The sequence below is a fragment of the Opisthocomus hoazin genome, chromosome 39 (assembly GCF_030867145.1).
Source record: "Opisthocomus hoazin isolate bOpiHoa1 chromosome 39, bOpiHoa1.hap1, whole genome shotgun sequence".
Taxonomy (NCBI): domain Eukaryota; kingdom Metazoa; phylum Chordata; class Aves; order Opisthocomiformes; family Opisthocomidae; genus Opisthocomus; species Opisthocomus hoazin.
Window position 1 is genome coordinate 300,231 of NC_134452.1, and position 15,735 is coordinate 315,965.

At 65.4% G+C, this 15,735-nt stretch overlaps 2 protein-coding genes across 2 annotated transcripts; one reads left to right on the plus strand and one right to left on the minus strand.

Moving 5' to 3' along the window:
- LOC142365426 (E3 SUMO-protein ligase ZBED1-like) lies at positions 1-3,829 on the minus strand. The gene is made up of 2 exons (XM_075446202.1): positions 2,689-3,829; positions 1-2,382 (listed from the first exon to the last, which is right to left on the minus strand). The coding sequence occupies exons 1-2, from the start codon at positions 2,828-2,830 to the stop codon at positions 356-358; spliced, it is 2,169 nt and encodes a 722-aa protein (XP_075302317.1). The 5' UTR covers positions 2,831-3,829; the 3' UTR covers positions 1-355.
- Positions 3,830-4,115: 286 nt separating this feature from the next.
- On the plus strand, positions 4,116-15,489 carry LOC142365436 (alpha-soluble NSF attachment protein-like). The gene is given in 12 exon segments (XM_075446215.1): positions 4,116-4,237; positions 8,501-8,580; positions 8,700-8,764; positions 8,766-8,817; positions 11,036-11,082; positions 11,212-11,289; positions 11,938-11,993; positions 12,255-12,339; positions 12,413-12,521; positions 14,548-14,612; positions 14,888-14,938; positions 15,060-15,489. Coding segments are annotated over 12 exon segments (888 nt in total). The 5' UTR covers positions 4,116-4,139; the 3' UTR covers positions 15,162-15,489.
- The last annotated feature ends 246 nt before the right edge of the window (positions 15,490-15,735 follow it).

A 15,735-nucleotide genomic window follows, 5' to 3' on the forward strand; every position in this document is an offset into this window, starting at 1 on the left:
CAGCACGTGTGGAGCTTGAGAACGCGCTCGGGGCTTTAGGCCTGGCCCAGGGACGAGCAGAGGGCTCGGGCAGCGAGCGACTGCGTCGAGCCCCGGTAGCCAAACTGGGACAGCCGGCTCCTCCGTGCTGGGTGAATGAGCGAGCGCTGGCGGGCGGCGGCGAGCTCCCCCCTCCTCCCCAACTCCCTCTTTGCTGCGGGCGCTGCCAAAGCGATTGTAAAAATATGTAGGCAGGAGTCTGGAATAAAACCTGTGTGCTGGGTAGCTGTGGTGGAGCAGTTGGGCCGGCGTCTGAAAGCCCCTCGCGCCAACTAAACCCCCGTGGGAGGGCTCCGCGCGCACCCCTCCGCCCTCGTTAGTGCAGGCTCCTGCTCCGAGCCTCGTTACTGTTCCTCAGCGACTCTAAAAAGTCAAAATTCTGATGCAAGAACAGAATTTGATCCAGGTTCTCCGGCGCCAGGACGGCTCGCCGCTGCTCCAGGGCGCTTTCGCCGGCGGCGAAGGCCTGCTCGGGCGGCACGGCGGTGGCCGGCACAGCGAGGTACCGCCGGCTGAGCCGCGCCACGGCCGGGAAGCGCCGCTCGTTGTTCTTCCACCAGTCCAGCGGGTCGGTGCTGCGCTTGCAGAGCGGCTCCACGATGTAGTTTTCCAGTTGCTGGTGGATCTCGGGCATGCTCTCGGCCGGATCCTTCCCCAGCAGGATGTCGTACACGCTCTGCGGCGCGGCGCTCAGGCTCCCGGCCTTGTGAGCCGGCGGCGGGCTGCCCGCCTCTCCGCCCTCGGCTTTATAATCCGAGCCCGGCACCCAGGGCCGGGCGGCAGGCGGGCACTGGTGGCTGAAAACCTGCGACAGCATGGCCTTGACCCTCTCGTGCAGCGCGCTCCTCAGCCCGGGGCTGAGAAACCGCATCTCCTTGAAGCGAGGGTCCAAGAAAGAAGCGATAACCGCCGGGTTTTCCAGCACCTTCTCGTCCTCCGCCAGCCCCCAGCGCCGCGTCAGCTCCGCCCTGATGTTGCCCACGACCGTCTTGATGACGGTGCCGGCCTCTTCCGCCTGCTGGCCGATGGCGGCGACGATCCCGTGGACGCACGGCATCAGAGAAGAGACGGAGGCGTTCTGCTCCTCGCGTAGGAAGGACGTGGCGATCCTGATGGTCCTCATGATCGGGACCAGGTCCTGCAGGAGCTTCCATTGGTGGTCGGCCAAGTTCCGGACGGCCGCCGCGCCCTTGGGCTGCTCCTCCAGCACGGACATTATGGCCCACTTGAGGTCCAAGAGGCTCTCGCACATCTCCACGGTGGTTATCCAGCGCGAGCCCGCGTCCATCACCAGCTTCAGCTTGCTCTTGTTGATGGCCTCCAGCTTGCTGTTCAAGGAGCGGCTGGCCCTGGCGTCCTGCTGGAAGAACCGCACGATTCCGCGGGCGATGCCCAACGCTTCCCGGACCTGCTCCACCTCCAGCCCCGCTCGGATGCAGAGGTGGAGGGTGCGAGCGGCGCAGCCCAGCCCGCTCCACCCGTAGGCGTTCCGCAGCGGCTGCCAGCTCGCCGCCGCCGCGCCCCGCGGGCCGTCGTGCACCACGCAGAAGACGGATTTTCCCGACAGCCCGAAATCCCGAAGGACGGCGTGCAGCTTCTCCCCCAAACCGCCCTCCGCTTCGTCCTCGTGCGCCCGCTGCGTCGCCAGCATGCACCGCGCCCGCCGCCACTCCCCGTCGACGAAGCTGGCCGCGACGCTCAGGTAGCTCTGGCTGAGCTGCGAAGCCCAGAGCTCCACGCAGACCGCGACGGCCTCGGCCGTCTGCAGGTAACGCTCCAGGTGCTGCTTGACCACGCCGTACCGGTGCCGCAGCATGCCGGCGAGCTGCGCCGGCGCCGGCAGGGCGAAGCCGGGCTCCAGGTACCCGACGAGGAGCCCGAACCCTTTGTCCCTCACCACGGAGAGAGGGTGAAGATCGCGGAAAATCATCTCCAGCACCAACTCCAGGATCACGTCGCTCCGCGCTTCCGCCTGGTAAAACCCGTTCTCCGGCGGCGTTTGCCGAGAGCGCTTCCCGACGTTTTCCGCTCCGCCGCAATCGGATTCGGCCACCTGCTCGTCCTTCAGGTGGGAGAGCAAGGCGTCGCGGATGCCGTGCTTCCGGACGAGGTGCTCCCGCATGGTGGTCGTGCTGTTGTGGAAGGAGAGCTGCTTCTTGCAGACGTTGCACTCCACGTAGGCGTCCCCCAGCTTGGCGTAGTAATTCCACACCTTCGATTTGCGCCGGTCGACCGACAGCGCCGCGCTCGCCCCCTCCGCGCCCTTCTCCCTCTTCCGCCGGGACGGCGGTGCCAGAGCGGCGGCCGCCATGCCGAAGGCGCCGAAGGCGAGCGGCGTTTCCTCTGCGGAGACAAAACGCGACGTTAATTAAACCACGCCGTAGGAGAACGCGTTCTTGGGAAGAGAGGGGGGGAGGGTTCGCGGTTAAGAGCGTCCCTTCGCTAATTAGCGTGAATTTAACGTATAAACGTAACGAAGAAGCCAGCCGTCGGCGTGCGCCATGTGTCCGCCGCGCCTGAATAAAACAACCTCTCTCCTGCAGGGGTGAGGATCTGGTAAAAAAAACGGCTTTTTGGACAACGGCGGTCTCAGCGTGGCGGTGAACCGCCACTTTGGGGGCGAAAACAGCCAAAACGGCGCCCACGTACCTCGCAGCGAGGGCGGGACGAGCGCCGCCGCCGCCGCCTCTTCTGGCGCCTCCTCCTTCGGCCTCGCCTCTGCGCCCTCGCCCTCCGTCTTGGGGCGTTTCGGCAAGAGCTGCGGCACGCGGGGCGAGCTGGCGTCGCCCATCGCGGTCTTGGCGACGCGGGGGACGAATGAGGCCGCCGGCACGCGAGGCCCCACTGCGCCGCGGAGCTTTCGGTCAGGTAAAATTTCGACGTTGAGCGCGCGGTGAGGCCACGCCAGCGCCGTCACCTCGCTGCCGGGGAGCTCGCGGTGACGATGAAACCGGGTGTTTCGCCGCTGGAAAAGTCGGCGGGTGCTCCGCGCCGCCGCGAGCGCCGGGATTTTCACCGCGCCGCCGCGAGCGCCGGGCCTTCACTGCGCCGAGGTGAACGTCAGGATCTCACACCGCCGAGGTGAACGCCGGCATTTCACCGTGCCGCAACCGAACGCCGGCAGCGGCGAGGCCACGCAGCCGCTCCCTCATCTCCGTCCCGTGGCGTTGCCGGTGCCGGAGATCGCAGCGCCGTCGCCTTTCCAGTCGCCGACGGTTGCCGTTTTCAGGGGTTTCTGCCCCAAAACCGGTGTCCGTTGGCCGGCGCGCACCGCTGCTCGGCGTTCCGCCTCCGGCGTCGCGGCCGGCACGCGCCGAACCCCCGCGGCGGGAAGCGAGGAGGCCGTTAATGAGTGGCAGCTCGTTAAACGCGCCCGCCTTCGTCAGTGGGGACACCGGCTCCCCTTTCCCCTGGGCAATAATTAATCCCGGGCTCTTCTGCTGGGCTGGCGACACTCGTTAGCGCCGTGGCCGCGGTCGCGTGGGTTGGTGGCGCTCGTTAGCGCCGGGGTCGCGTGGCCGTGCACTCGCCTGTGCTAATTAGCCGGGGTTCGTTAGATGTTGGAGGTGCTGCCCGCGTCGTCATGACCCCTGGGTCAGCGCTTGGCCCTCATCACTGCTCTTGCAGCTCAGGGAGGAGCGCTGCCATGCTGTCAGTGACGTCAGGGCGCCAAGCCGTGACGTCAGCGCGGAGGGCCGTGACGTCAGCGGGGGAGCACGGCGGCGATGCGGGAGCTGGGCCGAGCTCCCTCCGGGCCCGCCACCGGCGCGGGCTGAGCGGCTCGCGGCCGCCTGCGTCAGCGCTGCGTCACTCGCGCGCGTCAGAGCGCCCGAAACGGCCGGAAATGCCCCATTTTGGGGGCGACGTCACCTCCCCCGCCCCGCCCCCTGCGGGCGCCCGCTCCCCCCGCTCGCCAGGGGGCGCCGCTCCCCGCCCGCGGCGGGGAAACCGAGTAGGGGGGAGGAGCTCTGCTCCTCCCCGCCGCCCGCGTCACGTGGGCGCCGCCCGCCAATGCGGCGCGGCGCCGGCGTCACGTGAGACGGGAAGGGGCCCGGGGCGGAGTCACGTGAGACGGGGCGCCGCGGCTGCAGGCGGCCGCCATGGACCAGGCCGGGAAGGAGAAGGAAGCGCTGCAGCTCCTGGCCGAGGCCGACAAGAAGGTCCGCGGCTCCCAGTCCTTCTTCGCCGGCCTCTTCGGGTGAGTGCGGCCGGGGTGGGTCCCCCCCCGGGGCCTGACAGCGGCGGGGAGGGGGGGCTGGGGGCTTGGGGCTGAGGATGCTGGGCCTTGGGGGGGTGAAGGGTGGGTGCTAAGGGGGTGATGGGGGGCAGGCAAGGGGCGTTAGGAGCTTTGGGGGGCTTTGAGGTGAGGGGTGGGCCCTGGGGGGGTGAAAGGAGGCAGAAAAGGGCCGTGTAGGGCTTTGGGATGAAGGTGCTGGGCCCTGGGGGGGGGCTTTGGGGTGAGGGTGAGCACTGAGGGGTGATGGGGGGCAGGGAGGGGGTCTAAAGAGCTTCTGGAGGGCTTTGGGCTGAGGGTCCTGGGCGGTGGGGGGCTTTGGGGTGAGGGATGGGCGCTGGGGGGGTGATGGGGGGCAGAGGAGGGGTGTGGGGGGCTTTGGGATGAAGGTGCTGGGCCCTGGGGGGGGGCTTTGGGGTGAGGGTGAGCACTGAGGGGTGATGGGGGGCAGGGAGGGGGTCTAAAGAGCTTCTGGAGGGCTTTGGGCTGAGGGTCCTGGGCGGTGGGGGGCTTTGGGGTGAGGGAATGGGCGCTGGGGGGGTGATGGGGGGCAGAGAAGGGGGTGTGGGGGGCTTTGGGATGAAGATGCCGGGCTCTGGGGGGGCCTTTGGGGTGAGAGTGAGCACTGAGGGGTGTGATGGGGGGCAGGGAGGGGGTCTAAAGAGCTTCTGGAGGGCTTTGGGCTGAGGGTCCTGGGCAGTGGGGGGGTTTTGGGGTGGGGGTGAGCACTATGGGGGTGCAGGGGGACAGGGACAAAGGTATAAGGAGCTTTTGGGGGCCTTTGGGATAAAGATGTTTGCCCTCGGGGGGGGATTTGGGGGGATCATGTTGGCCCTCGGGGGGGCTTTTGGGCAGGGAAGGGGGTGTAAGGAGTTTGTGGGGGGTCTTTGGGATGAAGATGCTGGGCACTTGGGGGGGCTTTGGGGTGAGAGGTAGGTGCTGAGGGGGTGATGGGGGGGGCAGAGAAGGTGTAGGGAGTTTCTGGGGGGCTTTGGGATGAAGATGCTGGGCCCTTGGTGGGGCTTTGGGGTGAGGGATGGGTGCTGGGGGGGTGGGGGGGGGGCAGAGAAGGGGGTGTTAGGACCTCTGGGAGATAGTGAGCTGTGGGGTGGGCGCTTTGGGGGTGCCGGCCGAGGGGGAGGGGTGTTAAGAGCTTCAGGGGGGGCACTGGGGGACCCGCCTCGACCTCCAGCTTCTCACAGCCGCGGTGCCAGGGGAGGGGAGGAGCGGGGCCGCAGCGCTCGGCGTGGCCGAATTCGGCATTAACCGGGCGCTTTCGTAGCCGCGCACGAGTCCGTCGCCCGCCCCATGAGGGGGGGTCTGTTCTCCGTGGGGGTGGGGGGGTTGCTGCGTGGCAGCGAGCGGGGCCCCGTTCCCCTCTTTTTGGGGCCGAGCTTTTGCCCCGTTCCCCTCTTTTTGGGGCCGAGCTTTGCCCCGTTCCCCTCTTTTTGGGGCCGAGCTTTGCCCCGTTCCCCTCTTTTTTGGGGGGGCCGGACCTGGCCCCTTTGCCCCCTTTTTGGGGGGGGCCGGACCTGGCCCCTTTGCCCCCCTTTTGGGGGTGCCGGACCTGGCCCCTTTGCCCCCTTTTGGGGGTGCCGGACCTGGTCCCTTTGCCCCCTTTTGGGGGTGCCGGACCTGGCCCCTTTGCCCCCTTTTGGGGGTGCCGAACCTGGCCCCTTTGCCCCCTTTTTGGGGGTGCCGGACCTGGCCCCTTTGCCCCCTTTTGGGGGTGCCGAACCTGGCCCCTTTGCCCCCTTTTTGGGGGGCCGGACCTGGCCCCCTTTGCCCCTTTTTGGGGGGCCGAACCTGGCCCCTTTGCCCCCTTTTTGGGGGGCCGAACCTGGCCCCCTTTGCCCCCCTTTCTGGGGGTGCCGAACCTGGCCCCTTTGCCCCCTTTTGGGGTGCCGAACCTGGCCCCTTTGCCCCCTTTTTGGGGGTGCCGGACCTGGCCCCTTTGCCCCCTTTTGGGGTGCCGGACCTGGCCCCTTTGCCCCCTTTTGGGGTGCCGGACCTGGCCCCCTTTGCCCCCTTTTGGGGTGCCGGACCTGGCCCCTTTGCCCCCTTTTTGGGGTGCCGGACCTGGCCCCTTTGCCCCCCTTTTTGGGGAAGGCCGGACCTGGCCCCTTTGCCCTCTTTTTGGGGGGGCCGGACCTGGCCCCTTTGCCCCCTTTTTGGGGGACAGAACTTCCCTGCTCAAACCGATCCGATCCGGTGGAGATGCCGCCTCCAGCGAGTCACCCTGCCACCTCTCTAGGGGGAGTGAGGAAACGTGAGCAAAACCACTTCAGCTCATGTTTAAAAATTGCCCCCAAACCACAAACGCGGCCGTGACGACCTCGCTTGAGTCACCGGCCGGGGTTCGTGGTCGGAATCGGCCACGTCGGCAGAGGAACGCGCTCGCTGGCGGAGCCGGAGGGCTGCGAGCTGGGGGCTCGTCTGGCGCAGGCTCTGTGTTGAGGGAGTTTTTGGGGGCTGGGAGGGTGTTTTTGGGGGCTGGGAGGGTGTTTTTGGGGGCTGGGAGGGTGTTTTTGGGGGCTGGGAGGGTGTTTTGATGGCCAGAGGCTGCTCCAGCGGGCACTGGCTCTGTCCCCAGCATCTGCCATAGTGTTTTTGGGGGGCCACAAGGTTATTTTGGGGGAACCAGAGGCTTGCTCCAGTGAGTACTGGCTGTGTGCCCAGGGGCCACATGGTTGTTTTGGGGAGCTATGAGGGTCTTTTGGGGGCTGGAGGCTGCTCCAGCGGGCACTGGCCATGTCCCTGGGGGCTGTGATGGTGTTTTGGGGGGGCCACAAGGGTATTTTGGGGGACCGGGGGGCCACTTCAGCGGGCACTGGCTGTGTCCCTGGAGACTGGGAGGCTGTTTTGGGGGTCTGGGGTGGTATTTTGGGGTGCTGGGAGGCTGTTTTGGGGGTCTGGGGTGGTATTTTGGGGTGCTGGGAGGCTGTTTTGGGGGTCTGGGGTGGTATTTTGGGGGCTGGGAGGGTGTTTTGGGGTGCTGGAGGCTGCTCCAGCAGGCACAGGCTGTGTCCCTGGGGCACTGGGAGGCAGCTTTGGGGCACTGGGAGGATATTTTGGGGGTCTGGGGTAGTATTTTGGGGTGCTGGGAGGGTGTTTTGGGGGTCTGGGGTGGTATTTTGGGGTGCTGGGAAGGTGTTTTGGGGGTCTGGGGTGGTATTTTGGTGGCTGGGAGGGTGTTGTGGGGTGCCGGAGGCTCCTCCAGCAGGCACAGGCTGTGTTCCTGGGGTGCTGGGAGGGTGTTTTGGGGGGTGTGGGGTGGTGTTTTGGGGTGCTGGGAGGGTGTTTTGGGGGTCTGGGGTGGTATTTTGGTGGCTGGGAGGGTGCTTTGATGTGCTGGAGGCTGCTCCAGCGGGCACTGGCTGTGTCCCTGGGGTGCTGGGAGGCTGTTTTGGGGGTGTGGGGTGTGTGTTTTGGGGTGCTGGGAGGGGTGTTTTGGGGGGTCTGGGACGGTATTTTGGGGACTGGGAGGCTGTTTTGGGGGTCTGGGGTGGTATTTTGGGGGGCTGGGAGGCTGTTTTGGGGTCTGGGGTGGTGTTTTGGGGTGCTGGGAGGGTGTTTTGGGGGTCTGGGGTGGTATTTTGGGGTGCTGGGAGGGTGTTTTTGGGGTCTGGGGTGGTATTTTGGGGGCTGGGAGGGTGTTTTGGGGTGCTGGAGGCTGCTCCAGCAGGCACAGGCTGTGTCCCTGGGGCACTGGGAGGCAGCTTTGGGGCACTGGGAGGATATTTTGGGGGTCTGGGGTGGTATTTTGGTGGCTGGGAGGGTGTTTGGGGGTCTGGGGTGGTATTTTGGGGTGCTGGGAGGGTGTTTTGGGGGTCTGGGGTGGTATTTTGGTGGCTGGGAGGCTGTTTTGGGGGTCTGGGGTGGTATTTTGGTGGCTGGGAGGGTGTTTTGGGGTGCCGGAGGCTGCTCCATCAGGCACAGGCTGTGTCCCTGGGGTGCTGGGGTTGTGTTTTGGGGTGCTGGGGTGGTGTTTTGGGGTGCTGGGTGGTGTTTTGGGGTGCTGGGAAGGTGTTTTTGGGGGTCTGGGAAGGTGTTTTGGGGGTCTGGGACGGTATTTTGGGGTGCTGGGGGTCGTGTTTTTGGGGTGCTGGGGTGGTGTTTTGGGGTGCTGGGGTGATATTTCGTTTTATTTGATGCCGGGATGGTTTGATCCGTTGCCGGGCTCGAGCTTCCCGGCAGGAATTTCCCGCTTCTTCCCATCGCTTCCAGGGGCTCCTCCCGCATAGAAGAAGCGTGCGACATCTACGCCCGGGCCGCCAACATGTTCAAAATGGCCAAGAACTGGAGCGGTACGTAAGCCGGACGCGGACCAACGGATCGCTCTCCGGCGCCGGCTCGGTTCGGAGCCGGATAACCAGCCCCATCCCGGCGTTTTCCGCGCCGCCGAGCTCCCCCTCTCCCCCCGCAGCCGCAGGGAACGCCTTCTGCCAAGCGGCGCGGCTCCACTTGCAGCTGCAGAGCAAGCACGACGCGGGCCACCAACTTCGTGGACGCCGGCAACGCCTTCAAGAAAGCCGATCCGCAAGGTGAGGGTTCCGGTGGTTTCCTCCCCTCCGGCGTTTCCGGAACCGCCGGGAAGGTGACGGCCGCCTCGGCAGGCAACGTCCTTGCTGGGTGCCATCGGGTTTTCCCGACGCCGGAGCTTCGGGAAAGCCTTTCGGTCGCAGTTCGTGAGCTGCGGAGCGGAACGTTCCGGGCTTGGTGATCCGGCGGAGGAAGCGGACGCCGCTCGTGGCGGCGGGGTCGGTTGGGGTGATTTTTTTTTCCGGAGGAGATAACGAAATAACCGGAGGAGAAAACAAATTTAATCTCCCGGAGGATTTGCTTAATCTCCCGGAGATTTGTGTTCGGAGCAGCAGCCGCTCGCGCTGCCCTCGGCCTGCCGGATTTCCTCTCCCGGGGAAGACAACGCGCCTGCCTCGGAAGCAGCGACTCCTCCTCGGAGTAGCAGTGGTTCCTCGGAGCAAGAACAAATCCTCAGAGCCGGAGCAAAGGGTCCTTGGAGCAGCAGCAACAACTCCTTGGAGCAATGGTTCCTCTGGAGCAGCAGCAGCAATGGCTCCTCAGAGCGACACCTCCTTGGAGCAGCGACACCTCTTCGGAGCAGCAGTGGTTACTCGGAGCAAGAACAACACCTCAGAGCAACTCCTTGGAGCAATGGCTCCTAGGAGCAGGAGCAACAACTCGTTGGAGCAGCAACAACAGCTCCTTGGAGCAACAACTTGGCGCAATGGCTTCTTGAAGCAGCAGCAACAACTCCTTGGAGCAGTGGTTCCTCGGAGCAGCAGCAGCAATGGCTCCTCAGAGCGACACTTCCTCGGAGTAGCAGTGGTTCCTCGGAGCAAGAACAAATCCTCAGAGCCGGAGCAAAGGGTCCTTGGAGCAGCAGCAACAACTCCTTGGAGCAGTGGTTCCTCGGAGCAGCAGCAGCAATGGCTCCTCAGAGCGACACCTCCTCGGAGCAGCGACCCCTCCTCGGAGTAGCAGTGGTTACTCAGAGCAAGAACAACACCTCAGAGCAACTCCTTGGAGCAATGGTTCCTCGGAGCAGCAGCAGCAATGGCTCCTCAGAGCGACACCTCCTTGGAGCAGCGACACCTCCTCGGAGTAGCAGTGGTTACTCAGAGCAAGAACAAATCCTCAGAGCTGGAGCAAAGGGTCCTTGGAGCAGCAGCAGCAACTCCTTGGAGCAATGGTTCCTCGGAGCAGCAGCAGCAATGGCTCCTCAGAGCGACACCTCCTTGGCAGTAGCAGTGGTTACTCAGAGCAAGAACAACACCTCGGAGCAACTCCTTGGAGCAATGGTTCCTCGGAGCAGCAGCAGCAATGGCTCCTCAGAGCGACACCTCCTCGGAGCAGCGACACCTCTTCGGAGTAGCAGTGGTTACTCGGAGCAAGAACAACACCTCAGAGCAACTCCTTGGAGCAATGGCTCCTAGGAGCAGGAGCAACAACTCCTTGGAGCAGCAACAACACCTCCTTGGAGCAACAACTTGGCGCAATGGCTTCTTGAAGCAGCAGCAACAACTCCTTGGAGCAATGGTTCCTCGGAGCAGCAGCAGCAATGGCTGCTCAGAGCAACACCTCCTCGGAGCAGCAACACCTCCTCGGAGTAGCAGTGGTTACTCAGAGCAAGAACAACACCTCGGAGCAACTCCTTGGAGCAATGGTTCCTCGGAAGCAGCAGCAGCAATGGCTCCTCAGAGCGACACCTCCTTGGAGCAGCGACCCCTCCTCAGAGTAGCAGTGGTTCCTCGGAGCAAGAACACATTCTCAGAGCTGGAGCAATGGCTTCTCGGAGCAGCAGCAACTCCTTGGAGCAATGGCTTCTCGGAGCAGCAGCAACTCCTTGGAGCAATGGCTTCTCGGAGCAGCAGCAACTCCTTGGAGCAGCAGCAACTCCTTGGAGCAATGGCTACTCAGAGCAGCAGCAAACTCCTTGGAGGAGCAGCAACTCCTTGGAGGAGCAGTAACTGCTTGGAGCAGTGGCTTCTCAGAGCAGCAGCAACTCCTTGGAGCAGCAGCAACTCCTCGGAGCAGCAGCAACTCCCCGGAGCAGCGGGCTCCTCGGCGCGGTGGGCTCGGACCCTGCCCTGGAAGCCTCACCCGCGGCAGCGCCGGCGCCCGGATCGGCGGCCGCGGGGTGCCGCTGGGGGCGCGGCGGCGAAGACGGCTCCGTCACCGCGGCGCGGTGGGGGCCCTCGCTCCGCCGCGGCCTCACCGCTCCGTTCCCTCTCTCCCCAGAGGCCATTAACTGCTTGATCAGAGCGATCGAGATCTACACCGACATGGTGAGCCCGCCCGCCTGCGCTCCTCGCCGCCGCGGACCCCTTCCCCCGAGCCCGGCCGCGCCGCGTCCCGCCGGCTCCGAGCGCTCTTCCCACCCGGCAAACCCCCCTCCCCGCTTATCCCGCTCCCAGGGCCGCTTCACCATCGCCGCCAAGCACCACATCTCCATCGCGGAGATCTTCGAGACGGAGCTGGTGGACATCGAGAAGGTAAAACGCCGCCCGCCCGCCGCGGCCTCGCGCTCCCGCGGGGATCAGGACGCGGTCGGGACCCCGGAGCCGAATGCCGGCGACGCTCCCCGGCCGGAGAGGACGCTCGGAGCGGCCTCGACGCCGCGGTTAATGAGGGAGAGGAGGAAAAAAAAAACCTTACGTGGGCGTCTGGGCAGCGCGAGGACGCTTGGATCGGAGGAGGAATCGCCGCGACCGGTGGAAGGCGGCGACGCCGGAGGCTCCGGCGCTTCCCGCAAAGCCCCGTGGCTCCGCGTTCTCCCTTGGCGTTTATTTTCCCCTGGGGAATAACCAGATTTGTTTTGGGGAGAGAAACGAGTTTCCTCGTCCCGCGTGGAGCTAATTAGGGCTTCCCGGGTTAATTGAGGGGCCGTTCTCCACGCTCTGCCCGGCGGAATGGGGGGAGGAAAGGAAAATAAATCGCTTTTTTTCCCCCCACCTGGCGAGAGAGCGCGGCTCGGCGGGGAGCTGCCGGCCGGCTGCCGCCTCGGGCCGGGGTTGGGCAGATGGCGGCCGGAGCTGCGTGGGGCGGGCGAAGCCGGGTTCCCCTCCCCCGCCCCGAACACCGCGTGTTTTTGGAGATTTATCTCGATATTATATTTTCTGACCCGTTTTCCTCCCTCCTAGGCCATCGCCCACTACGAGCAGGCGGCCGATTACTACAAGGGCGAAGAGTCCAACAGGTAAAGGCTCCGGGCGGGATCGGCGCCCCGGCCCGGCTCGGCGGCCGGGGGTCCGTCTCCAAACCCGCTTCCCCCCTCCGGGGGTCTTTTCGCCGCTGCTCGCCTGCCCTCCTCATCCTCGCTGCTCGCTCCTGACCCCGGCGAGGGTTGTGCTGGGGGGGGGTGCGGGGGTCCTCCGGGCTCCTCGGGGGACCCCCGGTGCTGCGGTGGGAGTGGGCTGGCGGCTCCGTGACCCCCCTCCCCGGCTCCATCTCCCCGTAGCTCTGCCAACAAGTGTCTGCTGAAGGTGGCCACGTACGCGGCCCAGCTGGAGCAGTACCAGAAAGCCGTGGAGATCTACGAGCAGGTCTGGACCTTCTCTTCCTCCTCCTCCTCCTCCTCCTCCCCAGCACTCAGCCCCCCGCGGTCGTCTTCCGCAGGTGGGCACCAGCGCCATGGACAGCCCCCTCCTCAAGTACAGCGCCAAGGAGTACTTCTTCAAGGCGGCCCTCTGCCACTTCTGCGTCGACATGCTCAACGCCAAGGTCGGGGCGGGGCGCCGCGGCCCCTCGGGGACGGGGGGGTGGGCTGGGGTGGGGGGTCCCCACTCCAAAGAAGCTCCCAGAAGCAGGCCGCCGTCGCCGGGCTGCTCCCCACCATCCCATCCCCTTGATTGTGCCCACCATGTCCAAGCTTCTCCCCCGCCATGTCCAAGCTTCTCCCCGTCCCATCTCCTCTACGAGCTTCTGCCCACCATGTCCAAGCTTCTCCCCGTCCCATCCCATCCCCTCGATTCTGCCCACCATGTCCAAGGTTCTCCCCACCATGTCCAAGCTTCTCCCCACCATGTCCAAGCTTCTCCCCCGTCCCATCCCCTCGATTCTGCCCACCATGTTCGAAGCTTCTCCCCATCCCATCCCCTCGATTCTGCCCACCATGTCCAAGGTTCTCCCCATCCCATCCCCTCGATTCTGCCCACCATGTCCAAGCTTCTCCCCATCCCATCCTCTCGATTCTGCCCACCATGTCCAAGGTTCTCCCCGTCCCATCCCCTCGATTCTGCCCACGATGTCCAAGGTTCTCCCCGTCCCATCTCCTCTACAAACTTCTGCCCACCATGTCCAAGCTTCTCCCCATCCCATCCCATCCCCCTCGATTCTGCCCACCATGTCCAAGCTTCTCCCCATCCCATCCCCTCGATTCTGCCCACCATGTCCAAGCTTCTCCCCGTCCCATCCCCTCGATTCTGCCCACCATGTCCAAGGTTCTCACCCATCCCATCCCTCGATTCTGCCCACCATGTCCAAGGTTCTCCCAGTCCCATCTCCTCTCCGGGCTTCTCCCTGCCATGTCCCAGCTTCTCCCCGTCCCACCTCCTCTCTGGGCTTCTCCCTGTCCCATCTCATCACCTCTGAGCTTCTCCCCGCCATGTCCAAGCTTCTCCCTGTCCCATCTCCTCTCCTCGCTTCTCCCTGTCCCGTCTCCTCTCCGGGCTTCTCCCCGCCATCTCCTCTCCTTGCTTCCCACCACCTTCTCCCCATCCCCTCGCTGTTCTCCAAGCTTCTCCCCGTCCCATTCCATCCCATTCCCCTCGTTTGTCCCCATCCCATTCTGTCCCCTCCGAGCTTCTCCCCGTCCCATCTTGTCCCCCTCCAAGCTTCTCCCCATGATGTCCGAGCTTCTCCCCATCCCATTCTGTCCCTTCTGAGCTTCTCCCCACCATGTCTGAGCTTCTCCCCACCATCTCCTCTCCTTGCTTCTCCCCACCCACCTTCTCCCCATCCCCTCGCTTCTCCCCATCCCCATCTCCTCTCCTTGCTTCTCCCCACCACCTTCTCACCATCCCAACCTCCTCTCCTCTGAGCTTCTCCCCATTCTGTTCTGTCCCCCTCCAAGCTTCTCCCCACCATCTCCTCTCCTTGCTTCTCCCCACCACCTTCTCCCTCCCATCCCCTCGCTTCTCCCCATCCCATCTCCTCTCCTTGCTTCTCCCCACCACCTTTTCACCATCCCATCTCCTCTCCTCTGAGCTTCTCCCCATCCCATCTCCTCTCCTCTGAGCTTCTCCCCGTCCCATTCCATCCCCTCGTTTGTCCCCATCCCATTCTGTCCCCTCTGAGCTTCTCCCCACCACCTTCTCCCCATCCCCTCACTTGTCTCCTCTGAGCTTCTCCCCATCCCATTCCATCCCCTCGCTTGTCCCCCATCCCGTTCTGTCCCCCTCCAAGCTTCTCCCCCACCATCTCCTCTCCCTTGCTTCTGCCCCACCACCCTCTCCCCATCCCCTCGCTTCTCCCCATCCCATCTCCTCTCCTTGCTTCTCCCCACCACCTTCTCCCCATCCCCCTCACTTCTCCCCATCCCATCTCCTCTCCTTGCTTCTCCCCACACCTTCTCCCCCATCCCCCTCGCTTCTCCCCCATCCCATCTCCTCTCCTTGCTTCTCCCCACCACCTTCTCCCCATCCCCTCGCTTCTCTCCTCCGAGCTTCTCCCCCACCCTCCCGCCTTGTCCCCACCTCGTCCCGTCCCCTCGCTCGTCCCCCCTCTCAGCCCCTCTCCCCTCCCCAGCTGGCCGTTGCAGAAGTACGAGGAGATGTTCCCGGCCTTCACGGACTCCAGGGAGTGCAAACTGGTCAAGGTGAGCCGCAGGACCCCCTCCCGCCCCTCGCCCGGGCACGGCGCCCGCGCCGGGCTCGCGTCCCGCTCCCGCGGAGCGCCGGCAGCCCCCGCCCTCGCCCGCAGCCTGCCCGCTCCCGGGGGGTCCTGGCCGCTGCCGCCTCGCCTCCTCCCCCCCCCCCGCCGTGCCCCAAGCTGTTCCGGAGGAAGCTTTATTTGGGGGGGGGGGGGTGGCAGGTTTTGGGGAGGGTTCTCCCTCCTCGGCCTCACCCCCTCCCCCCCCCTCCGCTCTTCCAGAAATTGCTGGATGCGCACGAGGAGCAGAACATCGACGCCTACACCGATGCGGTAGGCCGGGCGTAAAACGCCGGGGTTGGCCCCAAAGCTGATGGTGGGAGGGGGCTGCACCCCCCCTGCGGCCCCCCCTGTCCCCCGCTGATGCCTTCCTCCTCCTCCTCCTCCTCGGCAGGTGAAGGAGTACGACTCCATCTCCCGCCTGGACCAGTGGCTCACCACCATGCTGCTCCGCATCAAGAAGACGATCCAGGGCGAGGAGGAAGATTTGCGCTAGGGACCCCCCTGCCCCCCCCCCCCCTCGTATGTCCCCCATCCCCCCCCCCCCCCATTCCGCAGCCCCTCCCCCCCCTCTGCCACCCCCCCCACCCCCCCCCTGTACATGGCCCCCTCCCCGCAGATATTTAATGGTGTAATATATTCCCCGCGTTCTCCGCTCTCCCCATGGCCCTGCCTTCGCGCCGGGGGGGTCGGGTGGGGGTTGTGCCCCCCCCCCCCGCCTCCCCCGCCATGAGGAGGAGTGGGGGGGAGGAAGGCTGCTGCATGCGATGGCGGCGAGGGCTCGGTGCGCTGTACCGCATCCAATAAAGCGTTGCATGAGCGGAGCTGGGCCCGGGCTCTGCTGGGACCCCCCTGAGCCCCCCCCCGGGGCTGGCTGCACCCCCTGGGGGGGAAACACGACCCCCCCCCCGCGCTCGTTAAGGCTCCTGGGGCTGGGTTAATTAGCGGGGCTGTGGCCCCTGCTCCCACCCCGTGTCCTCCCCCTGGGCCCCCCCCCATGGCCCTGGGGTCTTGCAGCTGCCCCCCTCGGCCCCCGCCCCCTTCGCTAAGCCCCACCCTGGGAGGTGGAG

What these genes read in the sequence shown, in the direction of transcription:
- LOC142365426 (XM_075446202.1), bottom strand. Translation starts at nt 2,830, where the DNA reads ATGGGCGACGCCAGCTCGCCCCGCGTGCCGCAGCTCTTGCCGAAACGC. An exon ending in CGTCCCGCCCTCGCTGCGAG is followed by an intron (nt 2,383 to 2,688) that starts GTACGTGGGCGC and finishes TTGTCTCCGCAG; the next exon opens with AGGAAACGCCGCTCGCCTTC.